Below are 15,280 nucleotides of genomic sequence, written 5' to 3' on the forward strand. Positions count from 1 at the left end.
TACCGAAGTCTCAAGCCGTGAAACGCCAGCAGCACGACGTAGCGTACGAAGTTGGCGACGCGGAAGTCGTCCTTCCCGCTGGCGAACAAAACACCGAGGACCTGCAGTACGCCGTGTGGCAGACGAACAATCTTTCTCTTTAGTTTTAGCCTAACGAAAAAATTCTACAGTTTTAATCCAGCTTACATTCATTTTGGCTCAATGACTGTATTGTTGAGCGACATAATTGCCGCAAAAATGCACACACACTAAAGGCAAAGGAAACACACACGCAACGACACAGGCGGCACTCCCAACTGATTTATTTCCGGTGTAACCCTGGGATAAGTATACGGAAAATCACATGCGCAGACGGCGTCGTTCGCATCTACCGGGACAGCTAGCTTTCAAAGAAACTAATCTCCGAGTTTTACAACTGCATTGACGTGCCGCTAATACACTCTCCCTCTTTTCTTTTTTCAATATGGAAAGCTTCCAGTAATTCCCGAGCCGTCTGATACTTGCTCCTGCCTATAATCTTTATATGTTGAAATCGCGGCTCACATTTGCAGACCTTTCAGTGCGTGGGCAAATGCGCGAGTTCATTTTTCTTTCATATAGACGAATTAGGTGAGCTTATAGTCCGCAGAAGGGTGTTTCTGTTTGCTATGCAGTGAAATCTTCCCTTGCGGGTGGCTGGGTTCCTCGTGGTAGTCCTTCAATCATGCGCTTGTGGAGTGCTGTGTGCCTTGTACATTGAGCCTCGAGTCGGACGATGGCAGGTCGCAACATGTAATACCACTGCCTGTTACTATGAACTACTGTCTCCGCTTATTGGCCAAGAGATATAAGAGAGACATAAGCCGAAAGAGAGATATAGACAAATATTTTAATAAGAGCTGGAAATCTAAGTCTGGTGAAATTATTTACATGTTACTTCATATCATTAGGGTTAAGATGAAGTTGTTAGAAATGGGGTAATATTTTCTTTGGTACAGCGAGTTCCATCAATGGGCTTCCGAGCGGGTTGCGAGCAGAAAATCTACAGACCTTAGTGGGCAAAGCATTCAAGTCTATAACACCACCGGTGGCCTACGGACAATCTATTACGACTTAACAGAAAAACTTTGAAAGGCATTGTACAGACTGATCAACGTTTTCGTGAGGGTTTGTAGGCTGGCTGCTTCTTCCGGAGCTGCAGTCAGTATGTGAAGTTACAGCACGGGCGCACAAACACTTCTCGGTGCAGCTAACAGAGTTGTATTAGGCTAGTGTTACTTTCGCTTTCTCCGCACTGTTGATATTTTCTATGTATCCTTGTCTTCTGCATAGTATGAACCGTTTTATTCCCTGCTGCATCTGCCATGCAATTGGCATAATTCTACGACCATTCCCTCTGTAATGTTTACTGTAACGCTATTCTTTCGTTTATGTGCACCTATGTATGTTTATCTGATCACTAGAACTGCTATGTTGTGTTCTGCTCATCCATTGCTATCTCATCCCATGACCGGGGAGTATAGTGTTCGTCCGGACGTATATGCTTTGCCTCTTTCCTTTTGCCACACCTAGTTGGCATGTTGCATTGCAGTGAACACATGTCTCAAGAGAATCAAAGCAAATTAAAAGAAACCTGGTAGAGTGAGAAGCAACGTGCACCTTGATGACGGCACAGATGGCGCAGTAGATGTGGAAGACGGCGTCCAGCTGCTGCATGTCCGCCTCCATGGCGGCCATCTTGGTTCACTGAGGCGCGTTCACCTGTTGTATGGTGATGTGCTGCTGGTAGAACCTGGAGGGGAAGCAAACGCATGCGTTGCACAAGGAGTCGGGAACAAGCATGGACCATTGTGAAGTCAGCGGCTTCACGAAAGCTCGTCTGGCCAAACAGGTAACAAAAAAATGTGGGACTATTTGTTACAGCGGAGGCTGCGGCCTTTGAGTGCCATAGAAACAGTTAAAGCAGTCACAAACAGGTTTTGCGAGCTTAAAGCATTGCGAATGTGTATTACCCGTGGGAGAAGAGTAAATTTCGGGCGCATCTCAACAAGTAACGCGCAGCGAATTTCAGTGACAAACGCACCCTACAACCGTCAGCCCAGGCGGCGGAGAAACGCGACACAGCGCTACCACGGGAATACTGCATCCATATCTTGAGACATCACGAAGCCCCAGAGCACGACAGCGCATACGTAATGTTGGCGTTCGACAACAAACGCGCCCAGCAACTCGGTTGTACGAGAGCAAGTGCTCTTAGCGGAGGAGGTCCGAGTACTAAACGGGAGAACGAGCCAAAGACAAGCTGTAGGTAGAGTTCTGTTGTTTCGTTGCGTAATTCCGTAGAGAGCAGAGTCGGCGACCAGCGTGTCTACAGCGGTACTACAGATGGCTATACGTATACGGCGACTCGCTGTGTGTGTGTGTGCAGCAAATTAAATTGCGCACTTAAAAGTTAAAAAGATGGTGTAAAGCTTCTATAATTCGCACCCTTACACTCGAAAAGGGTGTAAAGGTGCCAGTTACAGACCGACAGCTACCCGTGGCAGGAGCAAAAGAAGACCAAGAGTCGGGTTACGCTGAGCAGTGGCCGTGGATGAGTCACGGTGGACGTAATAATTTTCTTGTGCGGGCCAGCCCTACAACAAAACCATGCCTAGCTCTGCTTTGCTTACTAGTCTTATCCGCTCTTCTACCAGACGTTCCAGACATTTCATGACGGCCACAAGCTTTTGGATGGACGGTCGGTGGTACGCATCGCAATGTGCACGAAAACGCTTCGATGCGAGTTTGGTCATTTTTCTTCTATTGAAACCAACCTTCCGAGTGCAATGAACTGATAATACACCCTCCTTGTATAGATTACGCTTGCCTGCGTTTTCTTGTTTTTTTTTCTTTTTTACAGCGGAGAACATTCCCCCTTTTAGGTGAAAGACGCACAACGTGTTAGGCAAACTGGTAATTTGAAACTCAGCCGCCATATTTCCTGTTTTCCCAATTTCTTCGTGCTTTCTGAGCAGGTTCGGTTTGCATCATGCGGAACCGCTTAAGGCTGCTGATCCATCAGTTACCTACGCCACATTGCTGCAAAATACCCTATTTTGCTACACACCTGAATGCCAAATGCTCTAACTCATCGTAAAAAAGGGCCCATGGTCATTTCAGATGCGTCAGGACCACACAACAGTCTTGAAAAGATACTCAGGCTGCACACGCACGTATATACACTCGAATGGCTAGCAGATGACACAGGGAATAATCCCCCCCGACTCCCGTATTCTCAAGCAATCATCGACTCTAAGATCTTCCTCCATTTCGTGATTATTATTATTATTATTATTATTATTATTATTATTATTATTATTATTATTATTATTATTATTATTATTATTATTATTATTATTATTATTATTATTTATTGGCATCCCCTTCTAAACGGGGCGGCGGCAAATAGTCCCCAAGCCTACTTGACCTCATCAAGTAATCTATAGATATAGAGAGCATTTAGTCTATCTCCTTAATATTTTCTCTCTTATTTAAAACCTCTATTAACTACCTTGTATAGTTGCTGTAACGAACCCGGTCCTGTCAATTTCTTCCCCGCTTCTTTTTTTCACCAATACTCTGAACGTCTCTTGCTTATCTCGACTGTTGACCGGTTAATGCTTCCATCCACATTTAATCTCAGCGCTTCTGGAATGTGTATGTTATGTACGGTTCTATCGCCAGGTGAACACCATCACCCGGTGAGGCCTATAGAAACCTGTGCTTCACTGAAAACCTGCAGACTCACTTCAGAAACTAGGGCAGGGCAGGTCGACCGAACGAGTCATAAAGGAGCATGAACGAGTCTTGACTCGTTCATGCTGTGTATAGTGTATGATGTGTATAGTGTATGCTTTATAGTGTATGTGTATAGTATATGCTGTGTACACATACTGTGTACACAGCATGTGTTACATGCTGTGCAGCATGTAACGAGCGCACGCCTAGAGCGGCAGCGCGCTGTCCCACAATCGACGTCACACGCGAGAGCGCGCCGCTAAACCATCTCGGAGCTAACTGACTATTACACGATGATATCGTAGGCTCATAGGTGCCGCATTACAACGCAACATCTATGAGCAACATATGCGACTTGCTAATGGAAAGCGCATCCGCTTCTTTGTGTAGCAACGCTGTGGTACGTAGTCGCGGTATACACCGGCTGCTTGTGCGCACGATTAATACTCAAAGTGGGAGGCATCATTTCTGCACTACAAATCGAACACTTGATATCAAAATTGTCCATGGACAATGTCAGTTTCGATTACGTTGAAGGATTGTTGCGCGGAAACTTCAAAACAAACAAGCAAACAAACAAACAAACAAACAAACAAACAAACAAACAAACAAAAACAAATGTCGGCAGATCGCTGTGTGTTTCCCGTGTGTTTTGTGCATCCTGAACTGAAAGCTACCCTGTATTCGCATTTCAGCTTGCCCAGGTCAACGCCTTATTAGGATGCGACATTTTATTTTTCTCTTCTTCCCTGTTCCTCGCAGTTTATAAGGCTAAGCCAACGCACACTTAAATGTCCCCACATTTTTTTTTACGAACTATCCCGTTGCCGTTTACATGTACTGTTTTAATGCGTTATTCAGCGCGACTAGAAGTATTTACTCACTCCTTAAGGCAGTACACAAGGGCGAAACCTAGGATCGTTCGCACGAATCAGTGAGAAAAGGATGAGGTAAAGGTCTCCATACTTATATTCACTTTACTGATTGCTAGGATGGCCTTCACAAACACGTCATCGTTATCTGCAGCGTGTTATGACCTTCTGGTGTTCATCATGCGTTCGTGGGTTCGATTTCTGACCGTTGCGCGGCGATGAAATCACGATGGCGATGGAATGAGATAAACACCTGTGTATACTGAAATTTCTGAGCCCGATAAATAATCCCGTACGGTTAACGCTAATTCGAAGCTCTGCACAGTACACCACCTTCAAGGCGAAAACACCGGCTTCGTGACGTCACAAAACTCGTATAATGCGTCAAACTACCGCAATTCCCAGTGCAGCTGTCTACACAACTGTCGCAGGACGCTGCCGTTTCTCAACAGATATATATTTTCTGCGAACAAGTAAATAACCGGGAATTAATGAACGCTGCCCAAGAGCGAACTTCCACGTAACGAAAAGAAAATTTTTTTTAAAATAGAAGCGATTACGCACGAATGAAACAAGGTGCCGAAAAGACAAAAAAATGAGCACATGCGGAACACACATTAGAAAACGGCGACGTTCTTGCGACGGAGAAGAACACAAAGAAGAGAGCTCCTGTCAGGTGAGTAAAACACAAGGTGAATGTACTTTATGAATAAAAGATGTGATATGGCGCTGAAACAGGCGCGGGTGAACTTACGCCGCAAGGACTTCCAACCTTTGTGTGTGCGTGTGTGTGTGTCCGTCGTAATGTATACTCCTTATCAGAAGTTTAGCTGAGGCGTTCCTGTTTGAAGTGTCGCTTACAGTGAGCTGAAACAGGCTCCTGTGATCTGCGCTCTTCTGACGTAAGCGATATCTCTCGACGCTCGACCACGGTGACGAAAAAAGAAAGTGCGCAGAGACGCGAACGTGGGAAGCATCATGCAGGCGTCACAGAGAAGCATGTGCGCCTTCGACGAAAGTCTCTCTTGATAAGATAAGCTAGCCTGTGGCTCCAACCCCGGACACGTCTCCACGGACGCAGTAACCTCATTGACACGGTTGCTAATAGCATATCTCTGTCTCGTTATATTAGAAGCGCAGCACACAGGAATGGCACCGTCCATGCCATCGCGTCGCTTACTCTATCTTTATCTACAATGCTGGAAGCGACCGCCAGGGCCACGTGACGGTCTCAGAGAGAAAACAAAGTCATTCTTCATTAAGTGAAAGGATCCGGTACACGCATGCGTTAATTCGGCTTCACCCCCAGCTTTACAGGAACTCGGAGAACATGAAACACGGTTAGCAGCTTTCTGCGCCCGGGACTGTTTCATTCGAAGGCACATCACTTGCGGTCGACGAGCGACACTATACACTACAATGATGTTGAAAAAAATTAAATTATGGAGTTTTACGTGCCAAAACCACTTTCTGATCATGAGTCACGCCGTAGTGGAGGACTCCGAAAATTTCGACCACCTAGGGTTCTTTAACGTGCACCTAAATCTAAGTACACGGGTGTTTTTCGCATTTCGCCCCCATCGAAATGCGGCCGCCGTGGCCGGGATTCGATCCCGCGATCTCGTGCTCAGCAGCCCAACACCATAGCCACTGAGCAATCACGGCGGGTTACAATGATGTTGAAGGAATCCGTAAAGCTTCTATTCTACTGCGACCACACTCGGGAGGCTTCAAGTGCATACGAGAATCATAAAACGGCGTCTGGTAAATGTAAGCCAGTGTCTGTAAGGTCGCTGGAGCCACGTGCGCGCGCGTGCGTGCGTGTTTGCGTGTTCAGTATTGCACCGACTCAGATCTCGGAGGCCGCACACCCAGTTAGCGTGTCCAAACTAGGGAGCCATCATACAGGGCACACAACTTTGGACACGAGGGTCCTATTCCAGACACTGACAAATTTCAGGATGCTTGTTTCCAGACGCTATTAATTTGATGACACTATTATATCGCTCATTCCAGACATTTGTAAGCGTTGCCGAACGATTCAAGACTGCAAGTATAATATTATTGCAAGGCGTGGTACAAAACGGTCGTCGTATAATGGTTAGAAAGCTGGACTAGAAATGGAGTGAACTTCAATTCAATACAAGGTGTGCCTGCTTCTGGATATAAAATTATATTTCTTGCATCAAGTTGCACTGTGCCTAAAACAAAGCCTGGCGTATACAAACGAGTGCGATCGGCCCAATTTTTTGGTGATACCTGTTCGCAAAATTTACTCTTCGTGAAATTGTGGCGCTAGAGCGAGCATACTTCTGATATAGTGTTCACAGCATATAAATACCTGTGTTTTCCCGTCATTGTCGTAAAAATAGAGAAGAAAAAGAAGTTTTGCATTTACGGGCGCGCCTCTGTTCCTGTTCAGATGTTAGAGCAAAATCACAACTTATGGCCTGGATCATTCTTCAGAAGAGTACAGGCTTGGGCTGGTTGGTAATACGCAGTTACCCTGGAAGCATAGCGCGGAAAAAGACAATCGACAAAGACTAGACAGGACAAGCGCTCTACATGAAGCTTCATGGATCATTCTACATGAAGCCTGATACTTTTACTCGCCCGGTTCGTCAAGAGAAACGTATGAATTTGCCTTCAACTGCACCTTTCGCAGTGGGCGATCTCCAACGCGTGGCGGCGTTATATCATCAATTCTGGTATCTACAGTTTGGCAAAGCATGGCTTATGGAGGCAAGCTTAAGAACGACGCAGATAAAGACAAATTTGCATTTTCTTCTTGAACAAAGCAAGTAGCTGTGCTAAGTGTTACATTGAACTATCTGGACCATAAAATGCGATCTTACTGTAAATTTTCAGCAAGAGTAGAGCAGCGATAAGCACTTTTTTTTTCAAAGAATATTGAAGGGAAAACGTAGGTCTCTGTATACAGTGCAATGGACCCAGAGACACTGAAAGTATATATAAGGTAATGCTACGCTTTATAATGTGCATCGTTGGTGTAACAGTAAACGCTTTGTTTATACAGGATGCACGGGTTATCCAGATTCATGTCATGGCCGATTCACTTGACAGAGGCATTAATCCTGTCCGTTTTCTTTTTTTATTTTACAAGAGAAAACATCCAATTCGGGGTGCCTATAGGTGAAGCAAACACGGAGCAAGTCAAAACAAAAATCAAAGGTGATTTAGTGGTAAGTGCGAGAGAAATGCGCTAGCATTTCGTCGCACCTCTGTGAAGTCCCGTATCCATGATGTAAACCGCGTTCGCCCCATTGCAAAGTGTTGTTTAGGAGCTCACTCGACACACGTCTTGCCTGTTCGAGGAGCAAAGTGCTACAGACGGTGAATATACAGGGTATTTCAGTGAACAATTTGAAAATATCTTAGAAATTGCCTGTGGTAGATAGCACAATTCTAGTCCATGGGCTCCTCTACCCGAAGAGGCGGACATTACTTCCAAAAAAAAAATGAAAATGCATAATCAACTAATTAAAAAAGTCGCTAAGTAAGTTGTAACTAATTACCTTACAGCACATATTGCAATTTATAAAGTCTAGCGGGTGGGACTGCGAGGCATATCCACTTGAATAGAACTGTATAGACGACAGCATTTAAAAGATATGCGCAGTTAAGCTTGCGGTAAAAATGCACTGTCGTTCCACTTACTTTCTTAACGAAACGTTAGAGAGAAGAGAAAGAAACGTTTATTATACGAAACAGTGTCGCAAGCGAGGACGGGTATTACCCTAAGGTGGGAAGGCTCCTTAGTCCAGGAACCCTCTGGTTTCGACTGCCCTCTTGGCCCTGGCGACGAGTTGTCGTTGGTCTTCCAGGTCCCCGAGGGTTAGCTTGGCCTCCCACGTTTTTAACGAAACGTTAAGAAATTAAAAATTAAATTCTGGGGTTTGATGTGCTAAAACCACGATAGGACTATGAGGCAAGCCGTAGTAGCGCAGTCCGTTAATTTCTACCACCTGGGGATCTCTTAACGGGACACGAGCGTTTTTGCCTTTCGCTCCTATGGAAATGCAGCCGCCGCGGCCGAGATTCAATCCCGCGACCTCGTGCTTAGAAGCGCAACACCATAGTTGCTAAGCCACCACGGCGGGTTTAACGAAATGTCGTTATGCATCGAAGCACAAAAGTAACTGGGACCCCAATGCACTTCTCCGCAAAGTTCGGGAATTAATATCTCGAAACCGGCGTCATGCTGAAAATTCGCTCCAAGTGTATCCGCCTTGCGAACTTCCCGTCTAGAATTTGAAAATTGCAATATGTGCCATAAGGTAGCTAGTTATTACTTAATTAGCGATTTTTGTTAATAATTCGGTTATGCATTTTTTTAAGTAATGGCCGCCTCTTCGAGCAGGCCATCCCATGGCCTCCGTTAATTTCGACCACCTGGGGATCTCTTAACGGGACACGGTCGCTTTTGCATTTCGTTCCTATGGAAATGCAAAGGTTATTGTGTTGTCTGCTACAGGCAATTTAAATATATATGTCTATATTTGAAAGTGTTCACTGAAGCACCCGGTATACTTATAAGCGAATCCATCTGTCAGGTTTAAATCCACTGCGCATGTTGCTGCTCCTGAAGAAGCCGCTAACATTTCTTGCGTTCAGTAGTAGCGATTAGTTTCTCACTTTATTTCACTTTAAATTTTACGACCACAGTGTCGACGCACGGCTTGTAGCTAAAGCCGATTTTAAACATCAGTGTGCAACCGTTCCGCTTGACCAAGAGCGTCAGGTTAGTCGTTTCTGTTACAGCATCTCGGTCGAAACAATGTCGATTGTGGCGCCAGGCCACGAAAGCGAATCGGAAGCCGACGCTTGCCCTTGGAGCCATGATGTGCGCATGCGCTGCGCCTACCCATCGCCTCCTGGTTGCGTCACTCCCCGAGGAAAAATGGCGGACTGTCCCGCACAGCATTCCCCGGCAGACCAGCAGCGTGGTATAGAGAAGTGCGTTTATAACCGCGGGGCGCGCGAACGCACCTGAGCTGGAGTGCGTGGAAGATGAAAACGACCGCGCAGAAGGCGAGCCCGAAGAAGTCGGTCGCGCTGCCAAAGCCGTTGTTGAAGTAGATGATGAATTCGATGGCCGACGTCACGGCGTACACGAAGTGAAATGCGGCGTCCAGCAGGAACGTGAAGGTGTCCATGTCCATGGCATGCCGCTGCAGAAGAACCGTCGCGAAGCCGTTTCAGCCACGCGAACTCTCTTTCTTCCTTTCCTTCTGCACTTATTTCGCGTGCGAGTGAATGAGTGACGGGCGCCGAACGCCGTTCAGGCCACTAACTTTTCGCATTATTTTTCCCTTTAATTTATTGAGCGAGTTGATGAGTCACATGTGACGCGCACAGTGGCCAACTGTCGCTTTTCAAGTTTTACGCATATTACAGCGAAGCTGTTCATGGCTAGGGTTCCGTGCATTTTTCATCTGCGTGTGTCGAAACCGCGGGCCGATGCCAGAGATATCGCGATACCGCGCCGACCCGCGGCGGAGGTGAAGCAGGCTTCAAGCACTCTGCAAACTTGCAAAAATAAGTTTAGTATCTTGGGTCCAAATAGAGCTCATACCAGATATTACGCTGATAAGAAGAGATATTGCACTTTGAGCCGCGTCGTCCATGTCTACGTTCGCACCGCCCTATCTTTGTCGGCGTCCCAAGCGCTTGCGTGTCTACTTTCCCTTCCGCTCTCCCGTGGTGGCGGTCCTGTCGAAACGTCACGCGTGTCTAGTTTCCTCCGGCTCCTGGAGCGGCGGTCCCGTCATCCACGCGAATGTATACAAAAATCACGGTAAATGAGTTCGTGCCTTTGTTCTCAATACTGTGTCACCTCAGTGTCGTGCGCCAAACAGCTTCGCTGGCCATCCACCTTCACAGAGTGGAATGGCTCACGATTTATTTTTGTAGAGTGTCGTTTTCCTTCCTGAGTGAAGTGAGTGAGCAAGTGAAGTGGAGTGGAATGGAGTGAGTGAGTGAGTGAGTGAGTGAGTGAGTGAGTGAGTGAGTGAGTGAGTGAGTGAGTGAGTGAGTGAGTGAGTGAGTGAGTGAGTGAGTGAGTGAGTGAGTGAGTGAGTGAGTGAGTGAGTGAGTGAGTGAGTGAGTGAGTGAGTGAGTGAGTGAGTGAGTGAGTGAGTATCGGATTCCTGCAATCAAGTTTTGACTCGCACAAACTATAAAGTAAATAACTAAATAAACGAATGCAGCTCGTTTTGAAGGTTGAATTGCAATATATGCTAATCAAAAGGGCCATGGTACTAAAGAACACTAAACTGCGTTTCAGTCAGCGTTCTTCACTCAGCTGTTACCTGTTGGGTTGGGCTCAAATTACAAACGCTCGCAGATTTGTAGTTCCGAGCAGGGTGTGTGGCATGGTTTTGCCGCGGGTTTTGTCGAGCACGGTGGCAGTTTACAAAGCTGCAATAGTTACAGTCAGTATCGTGCCTGATCGTTTCCAGCATTTTAACTGAATTCAATATACATGACATATTCTATCTGTCCTAGTTCGAACACAACCACACACATGTGCCGGTCTGTTTACTCGTACGATTTCCTTCTCATGTGTAGTCAGCAATGGTGCGGATCACGAGGGTGCCAGCAATGGTTAAAAGGGACGGCGAAGGTACGAGAAGCGCGTAATTGTATGTGCAGTTCGTTCATAGCACATTTCACAGCGCAGATAGCCGTGCAAGAGAGTGAAGTGGATCACAGGCTCTAACCGTTCAACTGCCGGCGACCGAACGAGGCACCGTCTCACCTATGCTGAAGCAACCGTGGGTCAGAGGTCGAATTTTGGTGGACCCAGGTCGCGTCCTCGCTCCGCCGGCCAGCCCCGACCTTCTTGTAGTTCTTCTTCACCTCATCGCGTGTGGCGCGAGATTTGCCGGTCTGCCACCCCCTGGTGGCGGACAAAGCAAAGAAGCAAACACTTCGAATGCAGCGAACCCGAAGCAGTGCTGGAAACAAAGCGCGACGAACGTGCCCAGCATGTGCGCCTCCGTCCCGCTCGCTCGTTCGAAGAAATGAAACATAGAAACCAAATAAAAGCAAAATCTCGCATTTTAAGAGCAGCGAAAACACACAGTAGAGGCGGCGCAAGGAAAACGAAAGAAGAAGATGTTTGGCGAGTTGGCAGTCCAAGCAGCCAGACGGAAATTGAGAAACAGTCTGGCGGAATCCATGGAAGACTCAAAACAACGTCTGACGTCAAAGGGCAAGTTTTGCCTCAGCAGTCGTGGCTCGCCTGTGCGTCATGGTCGGGAGGTGAATGCATTCGCTGCTCTACAATCGTACCACGCGATTACGGAAGAATAAATCGTTCGGTCGAGGACAACAGACGGCTGTCTTGCTTTACCGCTGCGCTGCCTGCGTTGTTCTCTGAAACGTGCGCTGACTTCAGGTATACATCGCGCAGTAATTTGCCCGTGCAGTGGCACAGATGCTGGCCCGTTCACACACCAAAAAAATACGCATGTCCTGTTTTATGCTATCTACTCGGACGCGAACCGAGGAACTCAGGCAGGCCAGACACGTTTGGTATTTTTCGAGGAGACGCTGTCGGTACAAATAAATGTCTGCTGACCTCCAATGCCCAGACTTCTCTACTCCCCTCCATTATTCTTGTTCTTCTTCTCTCTCCTCCTCCTCCTTCGCCATCTCTTTTTACGCTATCTGTATTAAATGACGCTATTCTATTTTTGCAGGTGGGACCTTAGAAAGAAGAGTTCTCCACCCTACCGTCATGTTTTCACTTTTATATTCACGCAGCTTCAGCTCTGCACTTATATTTATAATGAAAAGTAGAAGCCTAACTTTCTGCAAGGCTTTCCTGCTCGCGCCACAGTATCTTACTGGCTATTGCGTTGCTGCTGCGCATGACGTCGCGGGTTCGATACATGCATCGCCATGATAACCGCATTCCGATGGAGGTGGAGCGTGAAAGCGTTAGCCTGAGTTTTCGGCGTACGCGAAAAAGAAAAAGTAAAAAAAAAACTGAAGTGGCCAAAAGTAACCTCGAGCCTTTCATCACAATGTGTCTCATAGCCCTCTTGCTACTTTGGGTGGTTATACCTTATCGATCTGAACCTGGCAACGTTTAACGTTAGAACGCTATCTAGTGAGGCGAGTCTAGCAGTGTTATTGGAGGAATTAGAGGGTAGTAAATGGGATATAATAGGACTCAGTGAGGTTAGGAGGACAAAAGAAGCATATACAGTGCTAAAAAGCGGGCATGTACTGTGTTACCGGGGCTTAGCGGAGAGACGAGAACTAGGAGTCGGATTCCTGATTAATAAGGAAATAGCTGGTAACATACAGGAATTCTATAGCATTAACGAGAGGGTGGCATGTCTTGTTGTGAAACTTAATAAGAGGTGCAAAATGAAGGTTGTACAGGTCTACGCTCCTACATCTAGTCATGATGACCAGGAAGTCGAAAGCTTTTATGAAGACGTAGAATCGGCGATGGGTAAAGTCAAAACAAAATACACTATACTGATGGGCGACTTCAATGCCAGGGTAGGCAAGAAGCAGGCTGGAGACAAGTCAGTGGGGGAATATGGCATAGGCTCTAGGAATAGCAGAGGAGAATTGTTAGTAGAGTTTGCAGAACAGAATAATATGCGTATAATGAATACCTTTTTCCGCAAGCGGGTTAGCCGAAAGTGGACGTGGAGGAGCCCGAATGGTGAGACTAGAAATGAAATCGACTTCATACTCTGCGCGAACCCTGGCATCATTCAAGATGTAGACGTGCTCGGCAAGGTACGCTGCAGTGACCACAGGATGGTAAGAACTCGAATTAGCCTAGACTTGAGGAGGGAACGAAAGAAACTGGTACACAAGAAGCCAATCAATGAGTTAGCGGTAAGAGGGAAACTAGAGGAATTCCGGATCAAACTACAGAACAGGTATTCGGCTTTAACTCAGGAAGAGGACCTTAGTGTTGAAGCAATGAACGACAATCTCATGGGCATCATCAAGGAGTGCGCAATAGAAGTCGGTGGTAACGCCGTTAGACAGGAAACCAGTAAGCTATCGCAGGAGACGAAAGATCTGATCAAGAAACGCCAATGTATGAAAGCCTCTAATCCTACAGCTAGAATAGAACTGGCAGAACTTTCTAAGTTAATCAACAAGCGTAAGACAGCGGACATCAGGAACTATAATATGGATAGAATCGAACAGGCTCTCAGGAAAGGAGGAAGCCTAAAAACAGTGAAGAAGAAACTAGGAATAGGCAAGAATCAGATGTGTGCGTTAAGAGACAAAGCCGGCAATATCGTTACTAATATGGACGAGATAGTTCAAGTGGCTGAGGAGTTCTATAGAGATTTATACAGTACCAGTGGCACCCACGACGATAGTGGAAGAGAGAATAGCCTAGAGGAATTCGAAATCCCACAGGTAACGCCAGAAGAAGTAAAGAAAGCCTTAGGAGCTATGCAAAGGGGGAAGGCAGCTGGGGAGGATCAGGTAACAGCAGATTTGTTGAAGGATGGTGGTCAGATTGTTCTAGAGAAACTGGCCACCCTGTATACGCAATGCCTCATAACCTCGAGCGTACCGGAATCTTGGAAGAACGCTAACATAATCCTAATCCATAAGAAAGGGGACGCCAAAGACTTGAAAAATTATAGACCGATCAGCTTACTGTCCGTTGCCTACAAAGTATTTACTAAGGTAATCGCAAATAGAATCAGGAACACCTTAGACTTCTGTCAACCAAAGGACCAGGCAGGATTCCGTAAAGGCTACTCAACAATAGACCATATTCACACTATCAATCAAGTGATAGAGAAATGTGCAGAATATAACCAACCCTTATATATAGCTTTCATTGATTACGAGAAAGCGTTTGATTCAGTCGAAACCTCAGCAGTCATGGAGGCATTACGGAATCAGGGTGTAGATGAGCCATATGTAAAAATACTGGAAGATATCTATAGCGGCTCCACAGCCACCGTAGTCCTCCACAAAGAAAGCAACAAAATCCCTATAAAGAAAGGCGTCAGACAGGGAGATACGATATCTCCAATGCTATTCACAGCATGTTTACAGGAGGTATTCAGAGGCCTGGAGTGGGAAGAATTGGGGATAAAAGTTGATGGAGAATACCTTAGCAACTTGCGATTCGCTGATGATATTGCCTTGCTTAGTAACTCAGGAGACCAATTGCAATGCATGCTCACTGACCTGGAGAGACAAAGCAGAAGGGTGGGTCTGAAAATTAATCTGCAGAAAACTAAAGTACTGTTTAACAGTCTCGGAAGAGAACAGCAGTTTACGATAGGTAGCGAAACACTGGAAGTCGTAAGGGAATACATCTACTTAGGGCAGGTAGTGACCACGGATCCGGATCATGAGACTGAAATAACCAGAAGAATAAGAATGGGTTGGGGTGCGTTTGGCAGGCATTCTCAAATCATGAACAGTAGGTTGCCACTATCCCTCAAAAGGAAAGTGTACAACAGCTGTGTGTTACCAGTACTCACATATGGGGCAGAAACCTGGAGGCTTACGAAAAGGGTTCTGCTGAAATTGAGAACGACGCAACGAGCTATGGAAAGAAGAATGATGGGTGTAACGTTAAGGGATAAGAAAAGAGCAGATTGGGTGAGGCAACA

The 15,280-nt window shown here is 46.2% G+C and overlaps 1 protein-coding gene and 1 non-coding gene across 4 annotated transcripts in view; both read right to left on the bottom strand.

Moving 5' to 3' along the window:
• Nucleotides 1-15,280, bottom strand: part of LOC129386191 (uncharacterized) — a 58,348-nt gene that overhangs the window by 24,807 nt on the left and 18,261 nt on the right. Inside the window, exons 2-3 of one of the 3 annotated variants that reach the window (XM_072287822.1) lie at nucleotides 1,639-1,771; nucleotides 4-101 (exon numbers count right to left, since the gene is read on the bottom strand). In XM_072287822.1, coding sequence (XP_072143923.1) covers nucleotides 4-101; nucleotides 1,639-1,771 — 231 coding nt within the window. Of the gene's footprint in view, nucleotides 1-3; nucleotides 102-186; nucleotides 358-1,638; nucleotides 1,772-15,280 lie in introns of those variants that run through there. The other 2 variants (XM_055073724.2, XM_072287823.1) reach the window with 2 other exon arrangements.
• On the bottom strand, nucleotides 10,100-10,283 carry LOC126537227 (U2 spliceosomal RNA). Its single transcript, XR_011894335.1, has one exon. It is a non-coding gene; the product is annotated as a U2 spliceosomal RNA (small nuclear RNA).

Source organism: Dermacentor andersoni, chromosome 4 (genome assembly GCF_023375885.2).
Source record: "Dermacentor andersoni chromosome 4, qqDerAnde1_hic_scaffold, whole genome shotgun sequence".
NCBI lineage: Eukaryota > Metazoa > Arthropoda > Arachnida > Ixodida > Ixodidae > Dermacentor > Dermacentor andersoni.